This window comes from Lissotriton helveticus, chromosome 4_1 (assembly GCF_964261635.1).
Source record: "Lissotriton helveticus chromosome 4_1, aLisHel1.1, whole genome shotgun sequence".
NCBI lineage: Eukaryota > Metazoa > Chordata > Amphibia > Caudata > Salamandridae > Lissotriton > Lissotriton helveticus.
In genome coordinates, this window is record NC_136063.1 from 2,125,423,867 (window position 1) to 2,125,451,591 (window position 27,725).

Consider the following 27,725-nt stretch of genomic DNA (forward strand, 5'->3'; position numbering starts at 1 on the left):
CGACAGGCACTTGTTGCACACCGGGTGGATGTCGATGTGTGGGTACTTCGATCCACACACGGGACACTTCTTGAACGGGCTCCGTTCCATGTCGCGTCGTCAAGGGTCTTGCTGCGCCGACTGGGCCTCGATCACCAAAGAGCCACGCGACTCCCTGGATGTCAAACTCGGGAAGCGAGTCCGAACAGAACCGGGCACCGAACGCAAACAATACCGACGATAGGAGAAAAAGGCCTTTTGGCCTCGAGAATATTGTCGATTCCGAACTGGAGAGAACGAAAGTACATCCGAACTCAATGGCGGAAAAAAACAATCTGGGGATGGAGTCGATGCCCATGCGCACTGTAGTCCAGGGGAGGAGCCATCTATCTCGTGATACTTCGAAGACTCTTCCAGTACAACAATGTGCAATCATCCGGACCCAACACTAGGCGGCGATCTATGCTACAGATATGAATTCAGCAGCCCACATGCCTCGAACTAGTAATTACAATAATAATAAAAGAAGAACTTGTATTTTTTTCCAATTAATAATTGAATAAGTACTGCTATTATAGATTAATTATTAATTCCATCACTGTCCTCTTCATCACATCTGCACACATGTAGTAGAGATGAGCTTTAATGAGTAATTCTACAACATGCATTAGATCAATAGTATTGGTTTCCAATACATGACGTGTTGTAAAAGAATACAAGGATGTGTAATTTGTGCAGCTGAGTTGTTTGTTGAAAGCACAGGCAGCTGACGCTTTCATTCATCCAAAGTGCCACAGAGTTAGCCTGATGCTCCCTCCTGGACGCGGGAAGAGGCGAGGCAGTGCAGAGTTTTAGAAACGCATTACCAAGTGCAGCGTGCGCGGAGTGTCCTCTGTGGAACCTGCCCAGCCCTCTGGAGAAGAACGGAAGCAATGCAAAACCGCAGCTCCGGATCAGACCGCCACATGAGCGGTGACTGGACAATACTGACAATCACTCTCACCACAGCGCGGGCTTGGGCAAACCCCCTGACCATCAGTCGTGTGTCACCTCTGGCTGAAACAACGCAGCACAAAATCCCCACCGCTGGATTTAAAGCAAAGGCCCAATGCGTCTCGGAGTCATACTTATTATCTCTGTCACCAGTGGGGAGGCTGCTGACAACTCTATGTCCTGAAAATGTGCGGACTGTGTTTCTAAAAAAGGACCTGCCCGGAACCATCAAATCATCCCTGTATGAACAAGCAATGACTGCTATTTGTTTGGAAAAACCTAAAACGACCTGAAAGTTGGCTGCGCGCACACACTCGCACTTGAACACTGCTCCACTCTTCGTGAACAGGCACACATTCTGAGGCGCCACAATGAAAATGCAACCCTCCGTCGTTTTTGAATAAGCTGAACATGTTTAAGGGCTTTTACGCCGGTTCTTATCCAGGAATGTCATTAGAAAGAGACCTTTCAAGAGAGGAGTCTGCTGAACTCGGTGATGACAGCAGCCGATAACATTTCAATGACGGAACAGAATGCTATGCACACTGTAAGTACTATCCGCCCCATACCTTGCACTGTTACTCTGCCGCTTTTTAACTTACTCGTTTCTGCCGCTTTTTTAACTTACTCGTTTTTAAAAAATAAATTATTTCATTTAATTGTATTGCCGCCTCAGCGCGAGCTTTGTATTAACTTGTATTAACTTGCCTACCTTCTCTGCCTGGGTCCACTGCACGCTGCACTTTAGAATCGCGGTTTTTGCACATTCTGACCAGCGCCGCCCTCAGCGCTCGGCCCCAGCGGTTCCCGGAAGTGAGGCGGGACCGCATTGCACCGGGGTTGGCGCTCTAGTCTCCTGCCTCGCCCGCCCCTACTTAACGCAGCAATGCGCCGAGCGCGCAGCGGTCGCGCGCTGCGGGCGCGCCGTCTGCGCGCCGAAGGAGCGCCAAAGGAGGGCCCGTCTGTGCCCCGGACGGGCCCAGGGCCGGGGCACCCTCTTACCTCCCTCGCTGCTCTCAGGCTGGCTCTCTGAGGTATTCTTCTGAGGAGCTGTGTGCCCTCAATAACTACAGCTGCGATGCCGCCAAACCTTGGGAGGTGCTAGAGGCTATGCATCGTCGATGCCCGGCATGTGGGTTCTGTTTTGCTAGCCGTCAATCTCCTGGCGGTGCGACTAGGACCAACTTAGATACTATTAAAGCCGGCCTAATCAATGCTAGATCAATGGTCAGACACGCGGCTGACATATTTGAGCTGCTTGATGAGAAGGAGTTTGATCTCCTTTTCGTCACCGAAACTTGGCTTTCTGAGTCCTGTATGCCGTTGGTTGAACTTTCTATACCACGGGGCTTCAGGATTACCAGGATGGATCGACCGACGGGTAGGGGTGGCGGTTTGGCAGTAATTTACCGGGACCACTGGACAGTGGTGAGCGAACCGCCCGAACTACTTGGCGAGACAGAAATGTTACACTTCGCTGTGGTCCTCTCCCCTCATTTCACCCTGGGAGGTACTCTGCTTTACCACCCCCCTGGCTATGCGGGTTGTTTTGCTGGTAATATTGAGGAGGTCATTGTCCCCCGCGCCCTTAAATTCTCTCGATATCTTCTTCTGGGGGATTTTAATATTCATATGGACGCGGTGGATTTACCGGAAACCATCGGCTTGGCAGAAGTCTTTTCATTGGCGCATCTTACGCAATGGGTGAACTTCCCCACCCATGCAGCTGGCCATTGGTTAGATTTGGTCTGTTCTAACTTTGAGATCACTATGTTACCCCCTAGGAGGGTCATTTGGTCGGACCACGCCTTAATTCTGTTCACCTGGCCCATAAATTCAAAAGGGCCGAAGGAATTCTCTGCCTCTCAAGCTCATGCCCAGCGAATAAATTTGTCTACCTTTTCGGACTCTCTTATGTCTAACCGGCCGATCCTGCCATTAAATCTTGATTCTGCGGTGGAATCATTCAACGTTTGGGTTGAACAAAGTGCCGTTCTACATACTAATAGGAGTGGTAGCAGGCGGACGAGGACGTCTCCCTCCAAACCCTGGTTTTCCCATGCTCTTAGAGAACTCAAATTAGGGTGCAAAAAGCTAGAGCGAGCCTGGCGCCTTGAGTTCTGCCCTGAACTTAAGAGCAAGCTGCGGAGGGCGCAGAAGGTATATTATGCTGAAATCAAGGCTGCCAAAAGTAGCTACTTTTCAGGAAGGATTGAGAAGGCGGATAACAATGGCAGAGAAGTCTTTGCCATTGTTCAGAGCTTCCTCTCTCCATGTGCTGCCTCCCCAGCTCTCCCGGCTTCCGATCTGTGGTGTGAGGAACTGTCATGTTTCTTTGATAATAAGATCGCTAAAATTCAAGAGGAGCTCTTAAACTCCGGTGGTCCCCTTTTGCTTTCACCACCTATCATTGATATGGGTGTGAAGCAACATGTCAGCCAATTTTCCACCTTTGAGCCAGCTCTGCAAGCTGATGTGCTGGCCATTTTGGAGGCGCTAAAGTCTGGTTCACCCTCTGACCCGTGCCCTGCTAGGGTTCTGGGGGGAGCGGCTAGCCTGGTGTATCAGGAGGTTACCCAGGTTGTTAACATGTCTCTGGCTTCTGCCTCAGTACCTCTCTGTTGGAAACAGGCGAAACTTCTTCCTTTGTTGAAGAAGCCCGGCCTGGACCCCCTGGCTACCTCCAGTTATCGTCCGATATCGCTGCTCCCGGCACTAGCGAAAGTGTGTGAAAAAGTCGTTTTTAGGCAACTGAATAGTTTCATTGAGTCTTCTCAGGCCCTGCACCCGGCTCAATCGGGGTTCAGGGCTGCTTTTAGCACTGAGACGGCTCTGGTGGAAGTTTCAGAGGCCATTAGGGAGTGTCTCGACAGAGGCGGCAGAGTGGTCCTGGTTTTGCTGGACTTATCTGCCGCCTTTGATACGGTACCCCATGCCCAGTTGTTGACTAGGCTGGCAGAGGCGGGGCTGTCGGGTGCGGTTCTGGCCTGGCTGTCTTCGTTTCTGTCTGAGCGGTCGCAGCAAGTATGGATGCCCCCATTTGCCTCATCACCCAAGAAGCTCACCACCGGGGTACCACAGGGCTCGATGCTAAGCCCACTGCTGTTCAACGTTTATATGACCCCGTTGATCTATCTGGCTGAGCAGTGGGGAGCCAAAATAATGTCATACGCCGATGACACGCAGCTGTTGTTCACCTGGCCTAAGGACTGCTTAGACGCTCGGGCTGTCTGTTCTTGTTTGACCCATGTTTTCCGATGGCTTGTCTCAGCTCAGCTCAAATGCAACGAGGACAAGTCAGAGCTATTATTTTATGGCAATTTTCCGGCCAATTTTAGGGAGCTTATTTGGCCGACTGATTTTGCATGTCCTAGCTATCACGGAGGCCCGGCCAAAAACCTGGGGGTCTGGTTTGGACAGGATCTTAAGTTTGAAGCTCATCTAAAAAAAAAAAAAAAAACTTACTGCGACCTGTTTTGCGACCCTCAAGTCACTCAAGAGGTTCCTTCCACTTCTCCACAGGGAGGCGAAGGAGACTGTTTTGCGTGCTTTGATCCTGTCAAGGCTCGATTATGCCAATGCTCTCTATAGTGGTCTCCCTAAATACCTTATAAAGCGAATGCAGATCATTCAGAATGCGGCCGTGCGACTTCTGTTCCATCTTCCACGAAGAACTAGTGCACGTGCCCATCTTCGAGAGCTCCACTGGCTCCCGGTGGCACATCGCATTATGTTCAAATCATTGGTTCTGGCCTTTAGGGCCTTGCATCAGCAAGGCCCACAATACTTGCACAAGAGGTTTACCTTTTACACTCCTCATCGTGCTCTTCGATCGGCCAATCTCCGTCTGATGTCTATGCCCAAAGTCAGATATGCGAGACTGGGTGGTCAGTCAATTTCTGTCCAAACAGCACGGTCCTGGAATGCCCTGCCGCTTTCTCTGAGATCATCAGCTACATTAGCGGGATTTAAGAAAGGGCTAAAAACCCATCTTTTTAATCTCAGTTTTTAGTTCTCTGTTTCTTTCTTTTTGGATTGGGTCAGCTTAGTGCTTACATATCGCGCCAGGATACTCTGTAGTAGCAGAGCGCGTAATAAAATGTTTTATAACATAACATAACATAACTGTCCTTACAAAGCACACAAACTAGACCATTTGCTTACATAGCACATTTACCTCTCTAAGCCAGACTCAAGCAAGCCTATGTGGAGCTGGCGCTGGGGTGCCTCGAGCAGCTACAGCGGACCCGGACGTCTTTAATCCACCTCGTGTCCCAGCGAGAGCCCAGCACACGTCACGAAGAGCTGACACTGCTTTTCTAGCACTTGTCCGACCTGTCCCTTCACCTCATCCCCACAATAACCACCTGAGTGGCAGGAAGACTGACAAAGGGCCCCCGGCGCGGGTCAGCCATCTGTGTTTGCAGTCTCCAGACTTTGCTATAATGCTCGCTTTGTTTTACAGTGGCTGGAATGACAAGGGAAAGTGAAAGTGTGACATGAGCGCGTTGTAGGCACGCCGGGAGCGTGCACATAGGCTGTCTGGGTCCAAGCTCAAAGACACGCCGTGAGAGTGCACATTGGCTGTTCAGGCGCGCTGAGTAATGGTGATGCGACGCGATTGAGAAGCCTAGCCACGAACTGGGACTTGGCAGGGGATGACTGCTGCACCACCATGCCAAATAGCTATAGACAAGGGTGAAGTAGAGGCGGCTGTGAGTGGGCTGTGGAGATTGTGGAGCTGCCGGCTGCCAACAGAGCAACACCTGAGGTAAGGGCCCAACCAGCGTAAGGACAGGGTTTTTAAAAGTGGCTATACGGAATACTTCCAGCTAGCTAGACCGTGCAGGTTGGGGTAGGTTTGCTTGCGAATAATAAAAGATTTTAGAAAAAAAAACGTGAGACTGTTTGTTTTTTTCTACTGCAAGTTAATGTAACACTGTCATACACATTTAATTACACGCTGGCCACATGTGTTCACGTAAGTGCAGCGCGCACAGACAGGAGATGTGCACGCGTATGGTGCCAGCAGGAGTTGTAATAACGCCGGAGCCGTACGTGTGCACAGCTCATGTCTTGCAGTACGCGCGTGCACAGGTCCTGTCCCGCTTCGGACTTCAAGTTGGCAACAATAGACCTCGCCGATAGCAAGCAGCGCTTTGCGCTGCGTCGCTAGGCGAGACTTAAATACTCACTTGTGAGTGAAGTCTCAGCAGAGCACAAGTCATTATAAAAGAGGCATAATCTATTGTGGTGAGGTGTGCGGAAGCAATAACTTACAGTAGAGCATTTCAAGCAAAAGATGACCCTCCCACACCCCTTTTACCTGTGCGCTGACATTGTTTCACTTACTCCACCACCACTCGTGATAAAGACCAGTCCTAACAATTACAAACAAGCATTGGCATAGCCAATAGGTCTCGCTTTCTGGACCTTAAAAGTATTTAGTTATTCAGCACAATATCCTTTGTGCAACAACATTAATCGTTGCATGGCTAAACAGTTATAAGGTCCCCTTTGCGAGACCTATTGGCTATGCCAATGCTTGTTCCTGAAAGGAACAGTTTGTTTCAGGACTGGAGTGACAGCCAAGCATGGTAGGAAAAGTAGAAAGGCAGCCTGCTACTCGGGTTACAGCAATGATTAGGGCAGCAGGCCAGGTACATTGGGGCCCAGGAGTGTGAGGGGCTCACAACACCTTAATTATTTGGGGTAGAATTGTCTGGTTTCGTTAGACATATTTGCTTTTATAATGCTCACATTTAGTGCACAATTTGAGCTACAGAACAGTGCCTATAAAATGATCTCATAATCCGAGCCTCTGGCACTCAGCCTTACCAGTCCCACTCTCTCAAATCCTGGTATAAAGTTTAAGAGGGGGTCCAACTATAAAACATTTTCTTTTGTGGATTCAGTGCAAAAAAGTTGAAAAACCTGTAGTATAAGTGGGTGAGTGAGTGAATAACCAATTTCTGACACCATTCTCACCTAGCTGATATTTCACGTCAGCACCCAGCAATATCCTGCTGCTATCACTCTGAGACAGGTTTGGTTTTCCATGTATTGAGAAGTTGCACTAATCTAGTAAGACATGTTTTTTTAAACAAACTCACTACTTATGCTATAGACAGGCACACAGATGCCAAACTCTCTGTCCTGTCATACTAACCGATCATAACACAGCTAACGTTGCTGCCAGGACATCAATTTACATGATGACCACCAGCGACCGTATAACGTGTGTGTAAAGTATCCAGTGACATGAATGAACTGGAACAGACCCTCCGACAACAGGACATACAATTATTTGACTACGCCTAATCTGGCTGCCACTGCATCACACTGAAACGCCTATTAAAACTGCCAAAGACTAGTGTTTACAAAAGCTAAAGACACAAGAAAAGTCAGATATGTAAAGGGTGCACATTGTGACGTCATGTCGGATGTTCAACAAGCACAATGATGTCATGAGATATGCAAGGTCGTTCCGGCTCCAAAGTATGTCCATCAGTTAGATGCAGTATTCTAAAAAGGCAAAGAGAAGAGATTACTCACCTGTGGTTGAACCGTGGCGTAGAAGGAAAACATCTCAGTGACAGGATACTTAACACCGCAACAAACGTTTAAATGGTCTAAATCTCCAAAGCGCTGCCCCTAGCCCTTCGCAGCGCTCCTAGCGGCAGCCAGTCACGCAAAATGGCTTCTAGTGGCAGCCGCTGACGTTTTACCGCTGACCCGGTGGGGTTAGTACGCAAGCACTTCTGGTTTAGCGGACACTGTCACGGACCATTACTGTGTAAACTAAACATCTGTTGGGGAACGGTTGATCGTTTTCGTTGCGTTATTCGTAGGGTCGCTACAGTATGGCTCCAAATTAATTGTATTTTGATAGTGGGTACAGGGCATGTGTTTTTGTACACTTTCTGCTTCCATTATTTTTTTTTTAGGCAGGAAGATGAAACAGCGTCAAATGCAAACCACGTAAAGAACCATGTCCTATGTGCAAGGGTGCCTATTTTTTTCTCAAAAACGTAATGGTTGTTCACACTTTCTTAAACAAGCATTGGCCGCACGGCCGTGAAAGTAACACGGCAGCGCAGCCGTAAAAGCGAAAGTGATGGCAGGGACGTGCTCTGTGGTGGGGGAGGGGCAGAGCGAGGCTCTTGGGAGAGCAAGGCTTAATGAGCCATGAAAGCCACATGGCGGCTACGCGCGTGCACGCTCGTGACCGCAAGCGCTAGGCCAGCCAAACCTTGTGGTAGCACTTTTTAGTGCCCCTACTAAATGTCTCGCAGCGCATGTGCTGGCTCAGCGAGACCTAAAAAGTGCATTCCACCTTACTGACACACAACTGCTTGTTAAATTGCAACCTAACACATCCTTACACAAATCGACGAAATAACGGACAAACAGACCACAGCTGCTTCCGCCGGTCAAAGAGAGCGGGGCTGCAGAGACACCTGGGTCAGATATTATGTGGGAAGGAGGAGAGAAAATGCCCTCCCCCCCATACCTCAGGGTACCAACCCTACAATCTCCCATATTCAACTCTAAACATAATTGGAGCACCAAACTCAAAGGAGCTTTTATTCCAGGTGTCCCGGAACAATCCGAGGACCGAAGGTTCGTCGAGAGCATGATGCTTTTAACTATGCGCCAAACATTTCACCTTGTAGGCAACGAGTTCACCTGTACATAGAAATCAGGAAATTTACCTTGTCTGGGCAACAGGAAACAGAAAACCATCAGTGCGCGAAAGGAGTCTTGCAAACATCCAGCAGCAGTGTTAGGTGCACTGTTGTGCGTTCGCATATCACGTCCAATCACTCACACCTGACTGCAAAGCACCTGCACCCTGAATCCAGTCCGTACAGACAGCGAGGCCGGCCTACATTCTGGTCAAAGGATGACTTCTTTAAGCCGCCATTACCAGCACACATTCCTGGTGGCGGGGACAGCAGACTGAATGCCTAGACGTACTGCACATCTGGCTCATCGGCAGTGGTGTCATACGAAAGCATGGGGCCCCTTGCAGAAAGTGACAAGGGGCCCCTGAGTCTCCCATAGATCATAGTGCTTAATGAGTAAAAAAAAAAACATAAGTGGGAGGGCTCTCGTCAAGAGGCCACTGCATCTTGCACCACACATTGCCCGTGCCATGTTGCCAATGACAGTAACAACACAACTACTAACCGTCACACACCTGCAAGTGTGATAATTTTGACTATTTCAGGCCCCAAAAGCTATAAGAATGGCCTGGGCGGCAATAATTAACTGTTGTTGTGGCCATCTTTAAATTAGCCAGACAGCGCCACATTGTGACAGACGGTCACATGCACCAGTGTTAACAATTAAGTGCCAGCACCAGAAACCATTGGCCCAAATTAAGCACTAGACTTGGGCTGACTGGGGCCTAGGCTCTTGGCCCACTGAAGGGTTGCCCCCACCCCCTTTGCTGCAGGGACCTGCATCAACTCCCTGGTTACCGGGTAGATTTCTATGTACTTCAGAAAAAAATATTTAGCCCGTCACCTTTGGGTTACTGAAAATGTACAGAGCAGCGCCCCAACCCGCAGTCACAAATAATAAGATAAAATGGTTTGTGTTAGATTTCACTTAAGAAACAGAATGGTGATTTTTACAAAAGAGAACTGTCGCATTTGAAAGATGCAGAATGGGTGTAACCAAAGCCAGGAGGCACTTGGAAGTGCCAGTATTTCTGTTTCCGCTGTCTTACTGTGCATATGCTTTGGATGGGCGGGATCAAGTGACACACCCTAGGTGTCTGGCTCTTTTAGTTAGGAAGAAAGCTATCAAAGCAGACAATGGCGCCATGTGAACAGCGAGAGTGCATGCGCGCTTGAGTGGCGTGACAGGTTCCGGGTCACGTCCGAGACCACAGGGAGGAGGAACCCGCCCCACTAAGAGGCATCTTTCACACTGCTACCGCTTGCCCTCTGTGGTCGACGAAACCCTACGAGGCTGCATGCCGCGCCAAAAACACAGTTCCGGTGCAGTACGGCACTCCACTTTACGCCTATGGCTCAACCAGTGCAGCCTCGGGAAGGCCGCTTTAAGGCGCTCAACGTGAACGAAAAGGGTTATATTTTTTTCCCATCATGTAGTGAATGAAGTAAGAGGAGAAAAACCCTTTGCAAAAGAAGCTGCCCAGAATGACACAATGTAGGGGAGTGCTCTGCAGCTGCCCTGTCACCAAAGCTCCTTTTGAAATTTATAGGCCAGAAGGAATGCCCAAGATGGCAAATTACTTCTGCCAAAGACATAGGGCCTGGCAATGGACTGAACTAAAAGCACCTTAACGATTAACAGCTTACACCCTCGGGGGTTACAGCGCAGGTGGGGAGGCGAGGGAGTCAGTACAGCGCACATCTGGATGGCACACTTTTCATCTTGTTCTTGTTGTCCATTCCGCCCCTGGGCGAAGAGGCAGAAAAGGTGGAAGGAGAAGTGAGATAAATAAGCGGGCAGATTAGGAACATCTGGAGTCCTTGCACAGAGCATCAGGGAAGAGGTGGGGATCTAGAGTCTTCATTAGCGTTTAGTGGACAGGATACTTCGCCACAAATGTGATGGATATTCCACCAACCCAATACTTAATTTGAGCCGTGGCTTTCTGATAGGACCACTGGCACTCGTCTTTTGGGGCAGGCACTCGTTTTCCTCAGACTTTGAGCAAGAGAGAAAAACACAAAGGAGGAAAGGGGAATGAGGAGAAAGAGTGAAAGAACAAACGAGCGGAGAAAGATTACAAGAACCTGCAAGAGTGAAATAAAGTGGAAGGGAGTGTCTGGCGGTGGAAGAAAGACTCGAGTGGAGTCAAGACTACACAGTCTTCGTATTTGGCAATCCCAATGTTAGCAAGCGCCGTCTAAGAAAAACTTTAGACACTGACACTATTTTACAAATTAAAAATTGCATCCACCATATTACAAGTTATTGAATATATTGCACTTGCAATAACTACAAAAATGGATCTTAGAATTTTTTGATAGCAATATCAGTTGGCAGAGGAATATTGTTAGGAGTAATTAGTTTAAGAACAGGAATCTTCTACCATCCCTCCCTAGTAGCCACAGTGTTGTATGAACACGGTGAACTGGCTACAATGGCTCCGCAAAGGCATTCAGAGTTAATGAATTTGAATTAAAAAAATAATAATAATAAAAAACAAAAAAATCACCCGATTGATTTTGCTGGAAAATTGGGATTTGGAGGTGGATACAAGGGATGTTCAATACATCAAGAGGAGAAATCCATCAATTTTGTATAAATTATTGAAATCAGTTTCTATTTTCCTAAATTAGGGATTGGTACATAGTATCACACAAAAGGATTAATAGGAGGATGGACGGTGACAATGTCTGTGATATTGTGCAAGAAAATGTTATTGTAGCATTTCTTAGACAAATCGATTTCACAAAGGCTCCAAAAAAAGTACAGAAAATCCTGCACGCTCCATTAAATGCAAGAAGCCAAGGGTGGGGTTTATTTGTGGCCTGGTTTTGAAATGCGTCCTCTCTTTAATCTCAGAACGTTCGCCTGTAATGATGCCCTATGAAACAACCTCATCTTATTAAAAGCATATTTCAGTCAGCAGAGGAACATCCATTCAGCACATTCCTCCCTTCAGATCGCTTGAAAGGCCAGACCATGGGTGCAAGCAGCAAACGGGTATGCGCGCAAAGGCAGTTAGTGCCAGTCATGCTTGCCTAGTGTGCTAACAGACGAGACCAAGAAGGCTTGGCAGCAGAGTAGATATCTTTGAGGAAGTGTTGACGGTCACCTGTGACTGCCTCTCAGAAAGTAAGACTTCAGCAGCGGCTAACCCAGAAATACCACCACATAAGCTCAGTTTTCAATCCTATGCTGTGCTGTTGAAAGAGGAAAACGTATCTCCCCTCTGAATAGCGGTAATATGAATGGGTCTCGGAGAACACTAGAAGAGTTTGTACTCTTCCAGAAGACAGATAAAATAGAGAAATATACATGACTGAAATTGTTTATTCCACTCACTCCTTCGGATCTCACAGTCTTAAGTTATATAGTGGGAAAGCAGGAACTCTACCTGTGGCAAAGAATCACAACTCTAGGAGTGCTGACACAATTTCGCCATTTGGTTTGTTTATTAAGATGAGGAGGAACTGTGGGCATGATGTACAAACATTAGGTATACCAATTTCCTAATTGCAATTATCTCCGAATCATATTTAGAATTCAGTATGAATTTTGTGCATTCCCAGATAACGATTTCTAGTAGGTCGCAGCTCGACCTACCTCGTGAATATTAATGAAGTTGGTTGCAGTTAGCAGCCCATTAGGAATCACCGATTATTTCTTTTTAAGTCAGCCGTTTTTTCTTAAAGGAAAGTGGGATGCATTTTAAAAAAGAAAATGTAACAATTACATTTGGAAGCCTGCTTGCTCTTAAAATAATATTTGTAAACATTCACAAAGGGACAGGTTTCTTGAGGGGACCCCTTCCCAATTACGAATGTGTTATCACCACTTTTAAACTGGTGCTAAAGTACTACTGAAAACAGTCAAACTTACCATATCAATTCAGAATTTGGAATGGACACCCTAAACATAACCACTTCCAAATATCGAATCCCAAATGTAAATGTGGTTACAGTAACAAGTTACTAAAGCACATTTTTCATTTTGTAAATTTTTGTACAAAAAGCTTTGTTTGCAGTCACAAACAGTTTGTGACCGCCAAAATGCTTTGACAATCTAGCCCTAATTCATGGAGGGTGACAGAGAACCAAAACTGGGTGTCCTGGCACTGTACGAGTCAAGAAAGAGCAAGATGGGGAGCTCAGCAGAATAGCCAGGTTTTTTACACTTGTATGAAAGCGAAGATAATGGGATTTCAAATGCAGGTGAATGGTTAAAGCCCATTCTGGTAAGTATGAGCAAGATGAAAGCCCAGCCTTCTAAATTAACCCTAGGCAAAGCACTGCGCTACACTCGCATAGTTTGCGCTACTTGTACTACGCAAATTGCACGTAGCACAGTGCAAACACACGTAGCGTAGCGTAGTGCAGCGGTCATTTTTTGCTTGCTCGTGGCCCTCAACGTCAAGTTGGCGACCGCGAGCAAGCAAAATGACAACCCGGCAAGACTTTTTCCTCGTTCGCGATCAGCAACATCAAGTTGCCGATCGCGAACGTGGAAAATAAACCTCCCGGCGAGATTCTCAACGCGGGGAAGTCAGGTTTCTCATTGAGAGTGGTCGTGTATGCTCGCGACCGCTCGCGATGAGAAACTACCAGTCTGCGTTGAGAAAGCTGCTGCTCGAGTAAAAATCTATTCAAGCGGCAGTAAAAGACAGCTCGCACTGTGCAAGATGCTGTTTTCAATGATTGTACAGTGCGGACAAGCATCCGGCACTGTGCAATCATCGCGAACGGGTGCACTACGCAGTTCGCGTAGTGCTACGTAGTGCGAAGTGTACTTCGCGTAGCTACGCGTATCGCTACTTCGCGAACTAAGCCCAGGGTTATTCTAAACTGGCCCAAGGGGCAATGGATACTGGCCAGCAAGCCTTCTTAAGAGCCCAGAGCCCGTCTCAGGCATATTTATTGATTCTAGAATGTATGAATGTGGGAACCAAGGTTATGAGGTGCTCAATGGCAAATGCACAGAGATCTGAAGATCAAATATTTTTCCAGAGGAAGCCAGTGAAGAGTTCTGAGGTGATCCGAGATAGGGCACTAGGAAGAACCTCAAGAAGCACAGGATTAAGATTGTGAATCAATTCAAGTCGCTGCATGAGAAACGTGGGGATATCCAGATGGAGATTAGCATAGTCAATACAAGATAAGAAGATACTTTGAACGATGTGCAAAATTGCTTGTTTCTTCCTTGTGACACATGCAGGTCTGTGGTCAGATAACAGAAGCACAATGAGGTCATAATATTAATTTGCTTCAAAAGGAGACGGAGAAATCAAAAGCGGCATACAGGTTTATAGTAGAGTCCAAGTGGATGGGTGTGGATCCCAACTGAGAGGACCACCAATAAGCAGACCATATTGAGGTGGAAATGCCAAAAGCAAACAATGTTTTGTCACCACTTAGCTTAATTACAGCGGCCTTCATCCAGGCTGCCACAGCAGAGAGTCAGACATTAAAACTGTCAGCGGTGCGGAAGTCTGATCAGAAAAGATTTAGTGTAATTGGTGGAAATTAGATTAAGAAAAAAATGAACTATTCTTGGTGCTTGTGAAAGTTTATCAGAGGAAACCAGGGCATATAAAAGTGTCTGGAGTGACTGGACAGCGACTAAACAGAGTGAATGCCCATCTATGACACCTCTTTATATAGGCGCATAGTAGCATTTGCAGAGAGGCACTTAGTCTGATAAAAGTTTTCTACATGCTCAATTGATTTTGTTTTCCTCTTTTATTTCATGGGCTGTGTCCTAACAGTATCCATCATTTATGTTAAAAAATAAAATGTAGATTAGAAAAAAGTAAAACCAAAAGGCTATCCACGAATCTTGAAAAGCATTGGTTATTTGCTTAGCTTTAACTGGTGCAGTTTAGGTTCTGCATAATTGGAATTCTGAAAAAAAATAAGGTTGCTCTGGGCTAAACACAAGACGTGTGTGGTTGCAAATGGTCGCAATCAGAAACACAAAGTTGCCAGAGAGACTCTGAAAGACTGCACATTTCTGCTTTGTTCTTTTTGATAAATAAAAAGCTTACTATTCTGGCTAAAATGGTCTTCCTATAAGATCAACAACATCTTCAGCATTGATCTACAGTACGAAGCACAGCACACCCCATCAATCCAGAGGGTCGAGGAGCAGATATATAAAAAGACCACAAGACTTCACACAGTCTAGACTGCAGCTTCTCTCTAACCAACACTAAACTTAGTATCCCCTAAGTCTGAGGCATCTGGGATGGGAGGGGCCGTCCAAGGCAGCAGATGACATAACCAGACAACAACCACACAACAGAAAGGTAAGCTTTTGTTTGAGGAACCATGTAAACAGAGATATCTTAAAATGGATCTGCTGAGGGTTATAAGAAGAGCAACAGCATTTAACAACAAGAGCTGCACAGTTTGGCAGGATTCTCACTGTTTGAGAAACGCAGCCTGGGACATTATTTTTCTCACAACAGGGAGACCTGCTTGGTCCGCAGGTCTACGGGTTGCACAGCCGTGTGCACATATTGTATCCAAACAGTGATGCAATTTAATCCAAACTGTTCCATTTTTAATCCATGTTTATTCAAATTTTTAACTTTTCTCATCGGTAATCCATCCTTTGTAATCTCGTCAAAAGCAGAAATATTATCACAGTTGTTTGGTTGTTAGTAATTCAATGTATTGCCCATCCAGGCCTATACTTGAACATTATGCTGAATTCGTTTCCACTTTAAAACATGCTCTTCAAACTCAATGCATTTCGGTTTTAACAACCTTCTTCAGGAGTATCTGTAAATGTTTATAAAAATATACACATTACATTTCATTTGCATCCCTGATCAAGTGTCACATAATCACCCCACTTCGTTGTGCCCATTTTGTTAAACATTCTATATCGCTCATGTGTCCGTTAGAGCCCTGTCTCAACCCACGCCGTGAATCTCTTCCCTAATCTGAACCAAATAATAAAACCCCAAACATTCTCGTGCTCAAACTTATCCAGTAATTAGAACAAACAATGTCCCCTATCCAATCTATCGTCAGTTCACCACCTAGTCCAACCCCTTGCATACCTGATTTTAACATCGCAGCATTTAACCTCCTTGACATCCTCCTAATCGCTACTAATGTGTATGCAGCTCGTCCCAGTTTCAAATAGTTGTAATACGCCCCACCTCTGCTGTCATAGGTTCAAAACTGCCCACGTGTCCTCTCACCACCTCCTGTTCTCACTCTGTAGTTCATTTACTTTCACCAAACCCAGTTACCCACAGCCCTACCTAAATCGTGTACAAACACCCTAATCCATCTCTTTTGACAAATGGTGCATTATAATTAACGTAAAGTCCACATCAACTCAAAATCTGAAACATAAATACGTGCATCCTCCATACAATGCAAGCGAACTGTCCTTATTTGCATATATCTCTACAAAAAGTAGAAACGGCTGCTTTTTAGGGGACATTGTTTGTTCTAATTACTGGATAAGTTTGAGCACGAGAATGTTTGGGGTTTTATTATTTGGTTCAGATTAGGGAAGAGATTCACGGCGTGGGTTGAGACAGGGTTCTAACGGACACATGAGCGATATAGAATGTTTAACAAAATGGGCACAACGAAGTGGGGTGATTATGTGACACTTGATCAGGGATGCAAATGAAATGTAATGTGTATATTTTTATAAACATTTACAGATACTCCTGAAGAAGGTTGTTAAAACCGAAATGCATTGAATTTGAAGAGCATGTTTTAAAGTGGAAACAAATTCAGCATAATGTTCAAGTATAGGCCTGGATGGGCAATACATTGAATTACTAACAACCAAACAACTGTGATAATATTTCTGCTTTTGACGAGATTACAAAGGATGGATTACCGATGAGAAAAGTTAAAAATTTGAATAAACATGGATTAAAAATGGAACAGTTTGGATTAAATTGCATCACTGTTTGGATACAATATGTGCACACGGCTGTGCAACCCGTAGACCTGCGGACCAAGCAGGTCTCCCTGTTGTTAGTATGTTACTTTGGTGCGAAACGGAACGGCGCACGCCATACGGGTGCATGCACGCCAAAAACGAGTAAAAGGAAAATCGAAACTTTTGAAAAGGAATAATACTGAGGGTGTGCTTCGGATGCATTTACATAGTGTTGCCACATTATTTTTCTCACCAGTTATACAAATCTAGCTAAAAACCAAAAATAAATCTGGTATGTAAATAATACAAGGTCCCCATTTTATCGAAATCAAAAAGGAAACTGGTCAAGCCAGTCTTGCTGGGAGGCAAACATGAAATCAACAGGTCGCAACCCCACATAAACCCACCCACATATACGGACAAGCAAACATGTACACACAGCACCCCTAACCTTCAAGCTCCCCATCATCTCTGCAAATACTGCTCAACCTTCTGCCCTACCTTACTTACAGTCTAGGAACACATATCCTGATAGAGTTATACAAGTACTATGGCCAGTTCATTTTCATGCGGTGCATATGAGCTGTGAATCTCCTGCTAACCCCAACTCAGAGTGGAACAGAACAAAACTCTTTGGTTTACAGGTATTAAACAAAATAAGTGGTATAACACTGCTAATAAAAAAGAACATTAATGCTCTGACAAGATGGCATGGTTTGGCAACCCAAGGACTCTTAGCCGCATTGGCAATGCTAGTCTGCGGGCACCAGCAGAGGTCCTACCTCTTCTTCTAGCTTCACCACCTTGGCCTGTGCATTGTTCAGTGCCTGATCCCGGATCTCGATGTGCCTTCGTTGGTCCTCAGTGGTGCTGCGCAGAGCTGCCAGGTCACCCTCAAGCTTCTCTTTGTCCCTCTGACATTCTTTATCTAAACACGACACCAGATAAAGCACATTAATTACAGCATAGGCAGGGACACACAATAATTACACACCACAAATATAACAGGATTAGATCATCGATATGGAGACATACATCTCTTTTTATTTAATAAGGATTTTTGTTCAGGGTTGTAGGTGGCTATTGGCTGCTTTGGTGCATTGTTCATGAGGGGAGGATGCAGGAAAGCGTGTCCCATGCATATTGATGCTACAAGTGCTTCTTCGTGCACTAAACAGTGTTATGATGTTCCATGTCAAATCCCTGATCCCACCACCCTGAGAAAGCTGGTAAGAAAGGAAGTTCTTGACAGTGGGTGGTGTGGGCGAGAGAAGGGCTTCCTGTGGGGTATATTACGGTGGTCGATACTTTTTTGGGGGGATGAGACACAAGCAGATTTTCCCTCCATATGCCATCGCTGTAGGTAGTCATTCACTGCATTGTAGGACAATATACACTGATTTAACACCAAATGCTGTGGAGTGGTGTGGCTCACTGGTTAGAGGCGGCAGACCCGTAAGCAGAGAACGGCCCGGGACCAGGGTTCAATTCCCGTCGCGGCAGGGTCGAGGACCAGGGTCAAAACGGACACGATAATTCTCGCCTCGGTGCCTACTCTAACCAGGGAACACACTCGGCAACTCTGGGCATTAAGCTTGCCTCATCTCTACAACGGCCCCCCACAGACGCCGGGGATGCCTGGTTTCACCTTGGAGATACCCAGAAAGGAACCATCTCACAGGGAAAACCAGGACGGGTTCCCCAGCGGTCTTCAGCGCCAGGATACTCCATGGAGTCGCAGTGCGCTTTACAAGTACACCCACATTTACATTTATAACTTTCACTAGAGAATTACAAAGACTAATTTGAAAAGGGCTGGTGTCTCTTTCTAGAGTAGCACAGTGGGTGACAAAATGATGATCTGGCTTTCCTTCCATCACTTTGGTGGTTTTTCCATTAGATGCCTTAAGTGCAAAAGAGGTGCTCAGACGCAGGCCTATCGTCACTGTGCTACGTGACCCAAGATGTACCTAGCTGATGAGGCCTACCTAGGGGAAACTGCTAGCGTTTTGCTTGTGTTCCCATTTCGAGGGGCCTGACCCAGCAGTTCAAGCAGCACTGTTCCTGCTGGAGCAAGACCAAAATTTGTATTTGGCTGGTCTGTCTAGCATAGAACAGTGGGTGGAAAATGCCTGTCTGTCTGATACGTTAACAGGTGAGACCAAGAAGGCTTGGAAGCACATTGGATGTCTGACATAGTATTGACCGTCACTTGCGACCGACCTCAAAAAGAGGCCCTTAGCGTCTGCCAGTGGAGGAGATTAATTCAAGCACTCCATGTATCACTTTGTTGCCTTGATGTTTATTTATATAACCTATGACAAAGTACATGAGTCCTTAGTTGTTTAAGATCGATTCAGAGTCAATTCAAAAGGCCATCTTTCACATCCTCTTTTCTGGGAAGAAATCTTAGAAACAGCTCGCACTGCACCATAACCCGCTTATTCAAGTATTATTGATAAGCTATTGCATCTTGCTTCTTTCTCTGACATGGTCAGTAAATTCCTTTTTCACGTATTCTAGAGGAGGTCAACAAAGCATTCAACACTCAAACCGGACAGCAAGGAGGGCACTCATCAATGGCTCCTGGACCAAGAAGGAAAACAAAATCTGTCACAAGTTTATTTCTCACGAGCATTGGTTCCAAAACTACTGCGGTCCGGACTCTTGGTAGGTGTCTGGTCCGACTTATATACACAGGATGAACCAAGGAGAAGTTCTACAACCATCCAGACGTGTACAATTATCCAGAAATACGTCTTCAGCCCAAAATGTCGAAATATCAGTTAGTGTGGACCCACCTATCAACTAAAGGCCACTAATGCAAAAAATACTTAGGGATTGAAAAACAATTTGTCCCCATAATCAGATAAAAACAACAAGCATGAATTAGAAGATGAATACCATACAAACGTAAAATTAAAAAACGGTCTCATTCAAAAGCTTGAAAAGCCATTGGACACAATAAGACCATTTTATACATAAGTACATATTTGTGAATCTTATTTTGTATCAGTTAAAAATTAGGTAGAAAAACAGTTTGCTGTGAATCACAATTGTATTCAATTGTGGGAAAGTGGATTATTGGGAGGGGCAAATATAGGTCTGCTGGCAATAAGGCCATTAACATATGACAGGACTCAGCATAGGTCTTAGAAAATTATTTCTATGCTCAACCCTTGGTAACGTGGCTGCGAGCAGACAGGCTTAACTTCAAAGACAGGTATGTAAAGCATTTAAAAACACAATTTTAGTAAATAATTAAGACAACACATAATAAAAATCCAACACCAATTTTTAAAAATAGGAAATACTTTTATCTTTAAAATGACACCAAAACGACAAAAATCCAATGTGGGGAACCGGAGATATGAATTTTCAAAGACTTAATAAAATAAAGAACTTAGAAGATTATAGCACCATATTGTGATACCTGCTCGCGATAGACTGGACCAAAGTCAAAGTTTCAGGCCGGGCGCGATGGAGCCCTGAGCGGCTACAGGTCACCGCAGGTCCCGGTCTCAGTTTCTACCTTCATACTTAACTTTTCTGGAGCTTTTCTCCTCGAGGCCTCTCGAAGCTCCCAGCCAATCCGGATTCTGTAAGGGTTCGCCGGCTTGACTTGTGACGAGGTCCCGGTCAACTCCCCTGGAGCGGACGTAGAAAATATTTCAAGATCGCTTCTGCGGGATAACCCAGGAATCCAGGCCGACACGTGATGGAAGGCAGGCGGCTTGGCTCTCACAGTTGCTCCCGGTCACCTTTTCTACGAGCGGACGTAGAAACTTTTCTGGAGCTTTTTCTCGCGGGGTCTCTCGATGCGCCTCATGTAGCTGGATCCGGTGAGGGTTCGCCGGTTTCAGATTTTCTCTAGTACCGGTCAATCTCTGGAAGTTGGAGCTATGGAGCTTTTAGCGGGACGAACCTTGTTGGGTTGGCCGGCTCACGGTTGAAGGCAGGTGGCCTGGCTGGCCAGGTTGAGTCTGTCCCTCTATGGAGTTTTTTTAGAATTTGATCCAAAGTTCTCCAAACTTCTTGAACTTCTTCCTGAAGTTCCTCAAGGGGTCTAAAGTGTCTCAAACTCACTCCAAGGGTCTGGAAGCTCCAAGATGGTCCTTGAAAGTTGAGGACGTCAGTTCCCACAATCCACTGGTACAAAATCCTTACAATTCCACTGATGTTTCTCAAAGGTGTGGATTTAGTTGGTGATGTTCCAGATGAGCTCTTTTAACTGTAACTTTCAGGGAGTCCACTCTTTAGTTCTTTTCCAGCAAGATAATCCCCAGGGATGTAGTTTCAGATGGTGCAGTCTTCAGAGGACAGACCTTAGAAATCTTTGCACAGCAAAACTACTCATCAGGGCACTTCTTGCTTCAGTAAGTTTCAAGCAGCAGAGCTGAGTCTTGCAGGAGGTCACTCCTCAAAGATATGACCGCATCCTGTAGAGTGTGGCATTATTTTGTCCCAGAGTGCATCAAATCTTCCAAATCCTTAATGGCTGATTTTCCAGCAAGGAGGTAAGAGCTGGCTAAACACACCCCTAGGATGGCTAATTTACTTAGGCTCTCCCCCCTACATCTGTTCATACCTTCCTTAATCTGGGAAGTCTTTTAATGGCGTTTTTTACTCACTCCTATCAATAGTTATTCATCAAGAACTTTCTACCATGTTATCCTATGTAACAGGGGATTTGCAAAGGTAAAAATGACGTGGGCCATTTTTCCAGCACCAGGACTTACAAAAACATATTTTATAAGTACTTGCCTTATATCTACAGGAACCCCACCCCATGTGCAACTAAGGGAGACTTTAGGGGTTCTGAATCTGTAAAAATATTGCAGATTCTCCCTTTACAGTGCTTCTAGCATCAAAGTCGAATTTGAGCAGCACTTTACCACAATGTGGGGAGTGAAATGGGAAATTTCACTTTACCCAGGCATATAAAAGATCATTTTAGGGGGAGGAGCCTAGCTCGCGACCGAGATGGCCGCGCTTTAGCTCGGCTCCGTTCGCCCGCCTGTGTTTTCACATTTATCCTGCTGTAATCCTGCCCCGGGAAGCTTTGTTTGCTGTGTGGTAGTGCTACGACGCCTTGCAGGCACTTACCTCTTGTTCCGGTTATCCTGGCTGCTGTGGATCCGGTGCAGTGCCCCCGATTGTATTGGGGTGTCGGAGGCGGACTGGCCTGGATCTTCTTGCCGGCTCCCGGGCCGGACGGAGCCTGCGGATCTACCCTCCGGGGCGCGGAGGAGGTGGTCGGAAGGCCGTTGTTCGTGTGGGCCGGAGGTCCTTCCTGGCCGATTCCCGTGGGGAGGAGGCCTATGGTGGAGGCGCTGCCTTCCGTGGTCGGAGCTCCTCGTGTGTCCGGCTTGCTCTCCCTTTGTTCTCCGGTCCGGCCATTTTGATTTTGCCGCCCGGACTCGGAGAACGGGATCGGCGGCATTGGGTGGCCGGCGAGTCCCTCTCTTCTGGTGGCCCCCGTTCCTGCCCGGGGTGCTCTGTTGCTGGTCGGCGGGACTTTGTTTGCCTTGCTGCCGCCCCGGCGGAGATTTACAGCCGCGCTGCCTTGTCGGACTCTCAAAATGGCGACCGACCCCGGGTGTCTTGACCGGGCCTGGGCGAGCGCTGGAGGCCCGCCGCATGGCCCGGGTGCCGGATACTGTAAAGGTTTTCCTACACTTAAGGAGGTACTGGACACCCTGCTCTCCTGGCGGCTCTGTGTGACCGCGCCTGTCCTAGCTTCGGAGATGGTTCCTCACGGCGGGCCTCCGGGGCCCCCACGGCCAGATGTGATTGTGCCGCCGCGGGGTGCGGCTGGAATTATCCTGGCGGAATTGGCCCCGGCTCCGACCGCGTCTGCTGATGTACGGAACTTGATGGCGCCTCCTCCTCCTGCGCTACCTTCTTTTTCTCAGGCCCGGGAGCTGGATTTTGCTTGGCCTGGCCTTCATGACTCTCCCGCTTCCTTTCGGTCGCTGCTGCCCGGCGATGTCTCCTGTGCTGGCCCAGATGGGTCGGTTTTTCTGGACATATCCTTGGACTTGTGCCTGCATCGTTTGCTACACTTCGTGACTTTCCTGGATCTTCCGTGTTCCACTTTACGTGCCTTTTCCGGACTGCCGTTGGATCTTCCTGCTGTCTGTCTCCTGTTCTTCGTAGCCTGGTCCTCGCTGGATCGGACCGTTTCCACTTTGGACAAACAAGGACAGGGCTGATGTATACTGGCATCTGTGTGCGGTAGTCTTGCACTGGTTTGGATGGTCAACCTGTCCCGGTATGGTTCTGTGTGACTGACTGGTGCCCCTGGACTTTAACCCGATGTTCTTTGGCTTCCCGGGGACTTGCCTCCTCGACTCAGGCGGGTGGCTGGGTGCGTTTACTCCTGTCTCCCGGCCCTCCCCCGTGTATGTCTGTGTGTGTTTCCCATCCCTCGTTTCCTTCTCTTCCCTTCCCATTTTTGTCTTTTGTTTCCGACTTAACTTTGCTCTGCTATATTTCGGGTTCTAATTAGGGCGACAGGCACGCTGCGGGGGGGGTAGGCCGTAGCCTTCTGCAGGGGTGCAGGGTGGGCTTTAGGGGTGGGTTGGGGGGGTCTGTCCGTATTGGGGGGTCTTTTTCCTCCCTTATTTCCTCTTTTTCTGTTCTATGGCTCTTGTGTGTTTACTTTTTTCGGGACTCCGTCTCCTCCTGTATCCCCCTGGGGAGTTTCGGTGACTTTCGTATTCCGGTGTGTATCTGATTGTGGCTCGCTGAGTAATTCGGTATCGATTTTTGCTACGTCGCTTGCCGGATTCTATTATCCTGCTTTCACTCCTGGGGGTGCGTGGTTTGGTGGGAGTCCCTTCTTTCGTTCCCTTTTTCCCTCTCCCCTTTTTCCTCCTTTATGGGGGTCCTTTTATTTTTGTTGGGGTGCGTATCGTATTGTCTTTTATTATGTGGGCCTTTTTGATCATGTCTCCTCAATTTGGGTGGGGGCGGCGACGGGTAGGTGCGGTTTGATTGATGCCATTGTCGTTTCTTTATATTCCGATTATGTTTATACTCTTTGATAGCTATGTTTGTATGGCCTCTTTTGTCATTCTGTGATCATAAGATGGCGGCTTGCCGCGGCCCCTCCCTGGTTGTTTTTTGCACGGCCCATGGTTCTTCTGTTTCCCCACCCCGCATTAGAAAATTAACCTTTTATTGTCCTGTTCTTGCTGATTGCTCGATGCCTTTTGTTGTTTCTCCTGTGCTCCTGGTGACATATCCTGTTGAGAATTTGTTTTTCGTTTATTACGTTATCTACCATGTGGTGGCCAGCCCTCGTGGGTTGTAGGCCCGTATTTGTGAGCTTTCTTTGTACAATAAAGGTTTTAAAAAAAAAAAAAAAAAAAAAAGATCATTTTATAAGGGAGTACCTTAAAAATACCTGACCCCCCTCCCACCCCCTACCCCCGGGATACCTAGGGGAGACCCTGGGGGTCCCTAATATGCCAAAACATTGTAGGTTATCCATGTTTAAGTGCCCTAAACACCAAAGTCGAGTTTGGGCACAATTTACTTTTTAAAAGCAGTCCTAGCTTCCAGGGCTGTTTTTAAACTGACCTCAGGCTTCATGCAAGTGCAGAAAAAGGATGCTGGCCTCTAAACTGCCATGCCCCAGGGTACTAGGGACTTCTAGGTACTTTCAATCCTCCTGCCCTATTATACACTGGGGGCCTATAGGAGAGGTCATGCAAATCACAGGGGTACCCCGCCATACCATTGTGTACCCTAGTGTATGTAGGTGTCTTAACTGTATTCTAATGTGTCTCTTTCAACATAGCACTGGGCCTGGTTATGCAGAGCCCAGGGTCAGTCAAAACCAGTTACCACCAGTATCGGTCAGCAAAAAGTTGGGGGGTGCCCAGGGCACATGATGACTTTGCAACATCAATACAAAGGTCAAATAGTATAAAGTGCTTATGTAAATAATTTGAATCTTATATAGAAAATGAATATTCAGTCACCTAATACATAAAATGTCCTACCCTGCAGATCGTAGTTAAACAAATAATCAAAATTACACAACATTTCACATGTTGAAAACATAATAAGTAAAACATATTCCTTCGAGCGGTCTATGCCCCAAAAATATTGTTTGTCGACGCAGCGTTTTGGTGAATTTTACATTAGTGGCCTTTAGTCGATAGGTGGATACCCACTACTACTGGTTTCTAACAACCCGGGTGAAAAGGGAATCTTTTATTGTTTACATATGGACACTGTGTCCCTTTTCTTTGTGTTTTGCGAAATATCAGTTAGATCATATTCATTCTCTGCAGAATTTTGTAAATATTTCTAGACATTCGAGGGCATCCTCCACGCCAGCAACCGAAAATTCAACAGTTCTGCATTAAGAATGCAACTTCCAAGCCATAAAATTGACCACAATCCAACTTTGACCCAGTAACATGACACTAAGGGATCAAAACCACAGCATTTTTAATACTGAAGACCAACATTATCCTAACAATCCACCTGCTACCTTGAGAACGACTATAAACGTCACTAAAGCAGAAAGCAAACTTCTACTTTGTGTTCCCTACTCGTTCTGGGGTCTTTGGAGGGACATCAAGTCACCTTAAAGCTACTGCTGAGGGGTCATAAGCAGAGGTGGAGCCGGGCATAGGGTCCGGTTTTAATGCATGAGTACGGTCTGTCCTGCAGGCTCGTCTGATTTCCTTGTACTACTAAAATTAACTTTGCACTCGTCATGGTATTTACTGCCAGGTAGAAAGTTCACACTGGGCTGCGGTCATTGCCGTTTGTCCATAGCAGTGGTAAATGCCTCAAAGTATACAGTCCATAACAAAGATCCAACGTAGATAATATTAGCGAAGCATCAAACTTTCTTCACCAGGAAGTTTGTTTTAATGGCGTGTTACATTCTGGTGCTTCGTGTGTTTCTAAGCGCTCTGGGGTTTTGCCGAAAGGAGGCATTAGCAGGTCGGGACAGAAAGGCAGTATTTTCGACCACATTTTTAAGTAGGTAGTTTTGCTACTGCACTCCATAGAATTCAACTCAAAGTTCTCCTCCCATTCTCTTCTTGAATTTCATTTAATTCCTTCTTCCTTTCCTTGATACGGTCCTTCCCATACTTCCTTACTATGCATTCTTCTCAATTTTCTTACACACCATTCACACCTTTATTCCCATCAATCCTTAGATACCATCATATATTTTCCTTCCCTTCTTTCCCTTCTCCCCTTACCTCCTCTTCTCTCATTCCTTTTTTGCTACCTCCCCTTTTTTCCTGGCCAGCCTTCACCACCTTCCCTCTAATGTTCTGTCCTCTTGTCCCTTCCTTTAGTCCTTTCCTCATTACCATTCGCCTCCTCTTTCCACAGTACACCTACGCAGCAGAGGATATGGTCACACGGTTCACTGTGAGAGCCCAGTCTCTTTAAAATGTCATGTCAGGTAGTGAAATTGCACCTGCTGCCTTCACCCCGCAGTCGAGAGGATCCCACAACCTAAAACCCTTAATAGCCAGCCAGCCTATTATCTATGCTTCTTGTAGCCCACACCAGTTGTTACATTTGTGGCATCCGCAATGCACATGTCCAATGTGCCCTGAAGCTATCTTATAGCAACCGAGCCATAAGTTGCCAAAATGCGAACCAAAATATGCTCTTTACTGTAGTTTTCGATGGAATTTGTGCTTAATATAAATGATTGTAACAGAACAATTCGCATTTTGATGGTAAACAGTGGGTGTGGACAGCAGAAGTCCATAGGTAGCCGGGCTGCCCTGTGCATCCCATCGTATGTGTTGTAGGTGTATATGAAGAAGCCTAGGTAGTACTATGTAGTGCTGAGATACACAAACCACAAATGTCAGACATGGTGGGTGACCTCGTTTGAATTGTAGGAGAACCACTAAAAATGGTAGCCATGAAAAAAGGCCATACGCTGGAATAATGTTATGTCTAATATACCCAAAGACTCAAACTTCACTTATGATTAGACAGCAAAGGTAACAGGAAGAGACAAAAAAATTAGTTGACTAAAGGAGTCACATTGGCCATTTGCCAAGGAAAATAACTCTTGGCAGAACGCCAGGTTCATTATCTGTCAGTCAGGTGCATTCTAAAAGCTTTTTTTTGAAGTCTCGAGGCAAGAAAATCAAACTTGCAATGGAGTGTGTTTGCAGCACGCCAAGAATCCGGGGACACAAGTGTGAGATCACTCACACGTTTAGTAGCATCTCTTACAAAAGCTGCATTGTAAATACAAGACAAAGAAAGTCCATTCGGGTATCTCCATGTGTTCTATGGCTTACTTTCAAGTTTCACACATTAGCCCTGAATTTTTAAGTATAACAGGAGTCGTCTTCTAGTGTTCAAGCAGAATCCTGCGATTTCATTCCACAACTGACCACACTGCTGTAGTAGTACTTTGCAAAATCCCACGGAATGCCAACAATAAACTCCACAACTCGTACCTCCAAGACGACTGCAAAAAGGATTGAGGACTATACCTTACAGACTCCTTTTATTAAACCAATGCGAATACAGTTTCCCACATTTACCCTGAAACTCCACATTTGTATATACATATTTTTTCCTAGGAGTACATGCAAGGGGCGGATACCTATACATAATATGCATATTATCATTTTCCAAAAGCGGTATAATGCATCAATTTAAATATGCTTTCTTTTTAATATTACATCATTTGGTTAGTACATTTCAAAATACCAAATCCTTTGTATCACCTCCTTTTTTAGGTCTCGCCTAGCGATGCAGCGCCATGCGCTGCTCGCGTAAGTAAGCGAGACTTATTGTTGCTGGGTAGCTAGCGAAGTGGGACAGGAGAGGTGCACAAGCTTCTAAAAGACATTGGAGACAATGGCTGTGACCGCGCGCTTTCGGAGACTGGGCTGTGAACGCGCGCTTCTCTTCTCGCACTCCCCCACGCTTTCAATTTCGCTCATGGAGTCTTATTTATGCAAGGGGATGAAAGGTATGCCGATTTAAAATTACGATTGTATTTACTTGATAGCACCACGTCAAAAACTTCAGCCAGTTTTGTTAGCTTGTGGATCCGGGTCATGTGGTGCTGAAGGGGACTTTTCAGAGTCGCGCCCGCCGCTCTTGGAATACAGGCGCCTGCCTACTCCGGC

General features: G+C 46.2%; 1 protein-coding gene across 5 annotated transcripts in view; it reads right to left on the reverse strand.

Moving 5' to 3' along the window:
* Positions 1-27,725, reverse strand: part of AMOT (angiomotin) — a 240,684-nt gene that overhangs the window by 82,883 nt on the left and 130,076 nt on the right. For all 5 annotated transcript variants that reach the window (XM_078688817.1, XM_078688819.1, XM_078688818.1 and 2 more), the window contains one exon: positions 17,358-17,503. In XM_078688817.1, the coding sequence (XP_078544943.1) occupies positions 17,358-17,503 (146 nt within the window). The remainder of the gene's footprint in view (positions 1-17,357; positions 17,504-27,725) is intronic.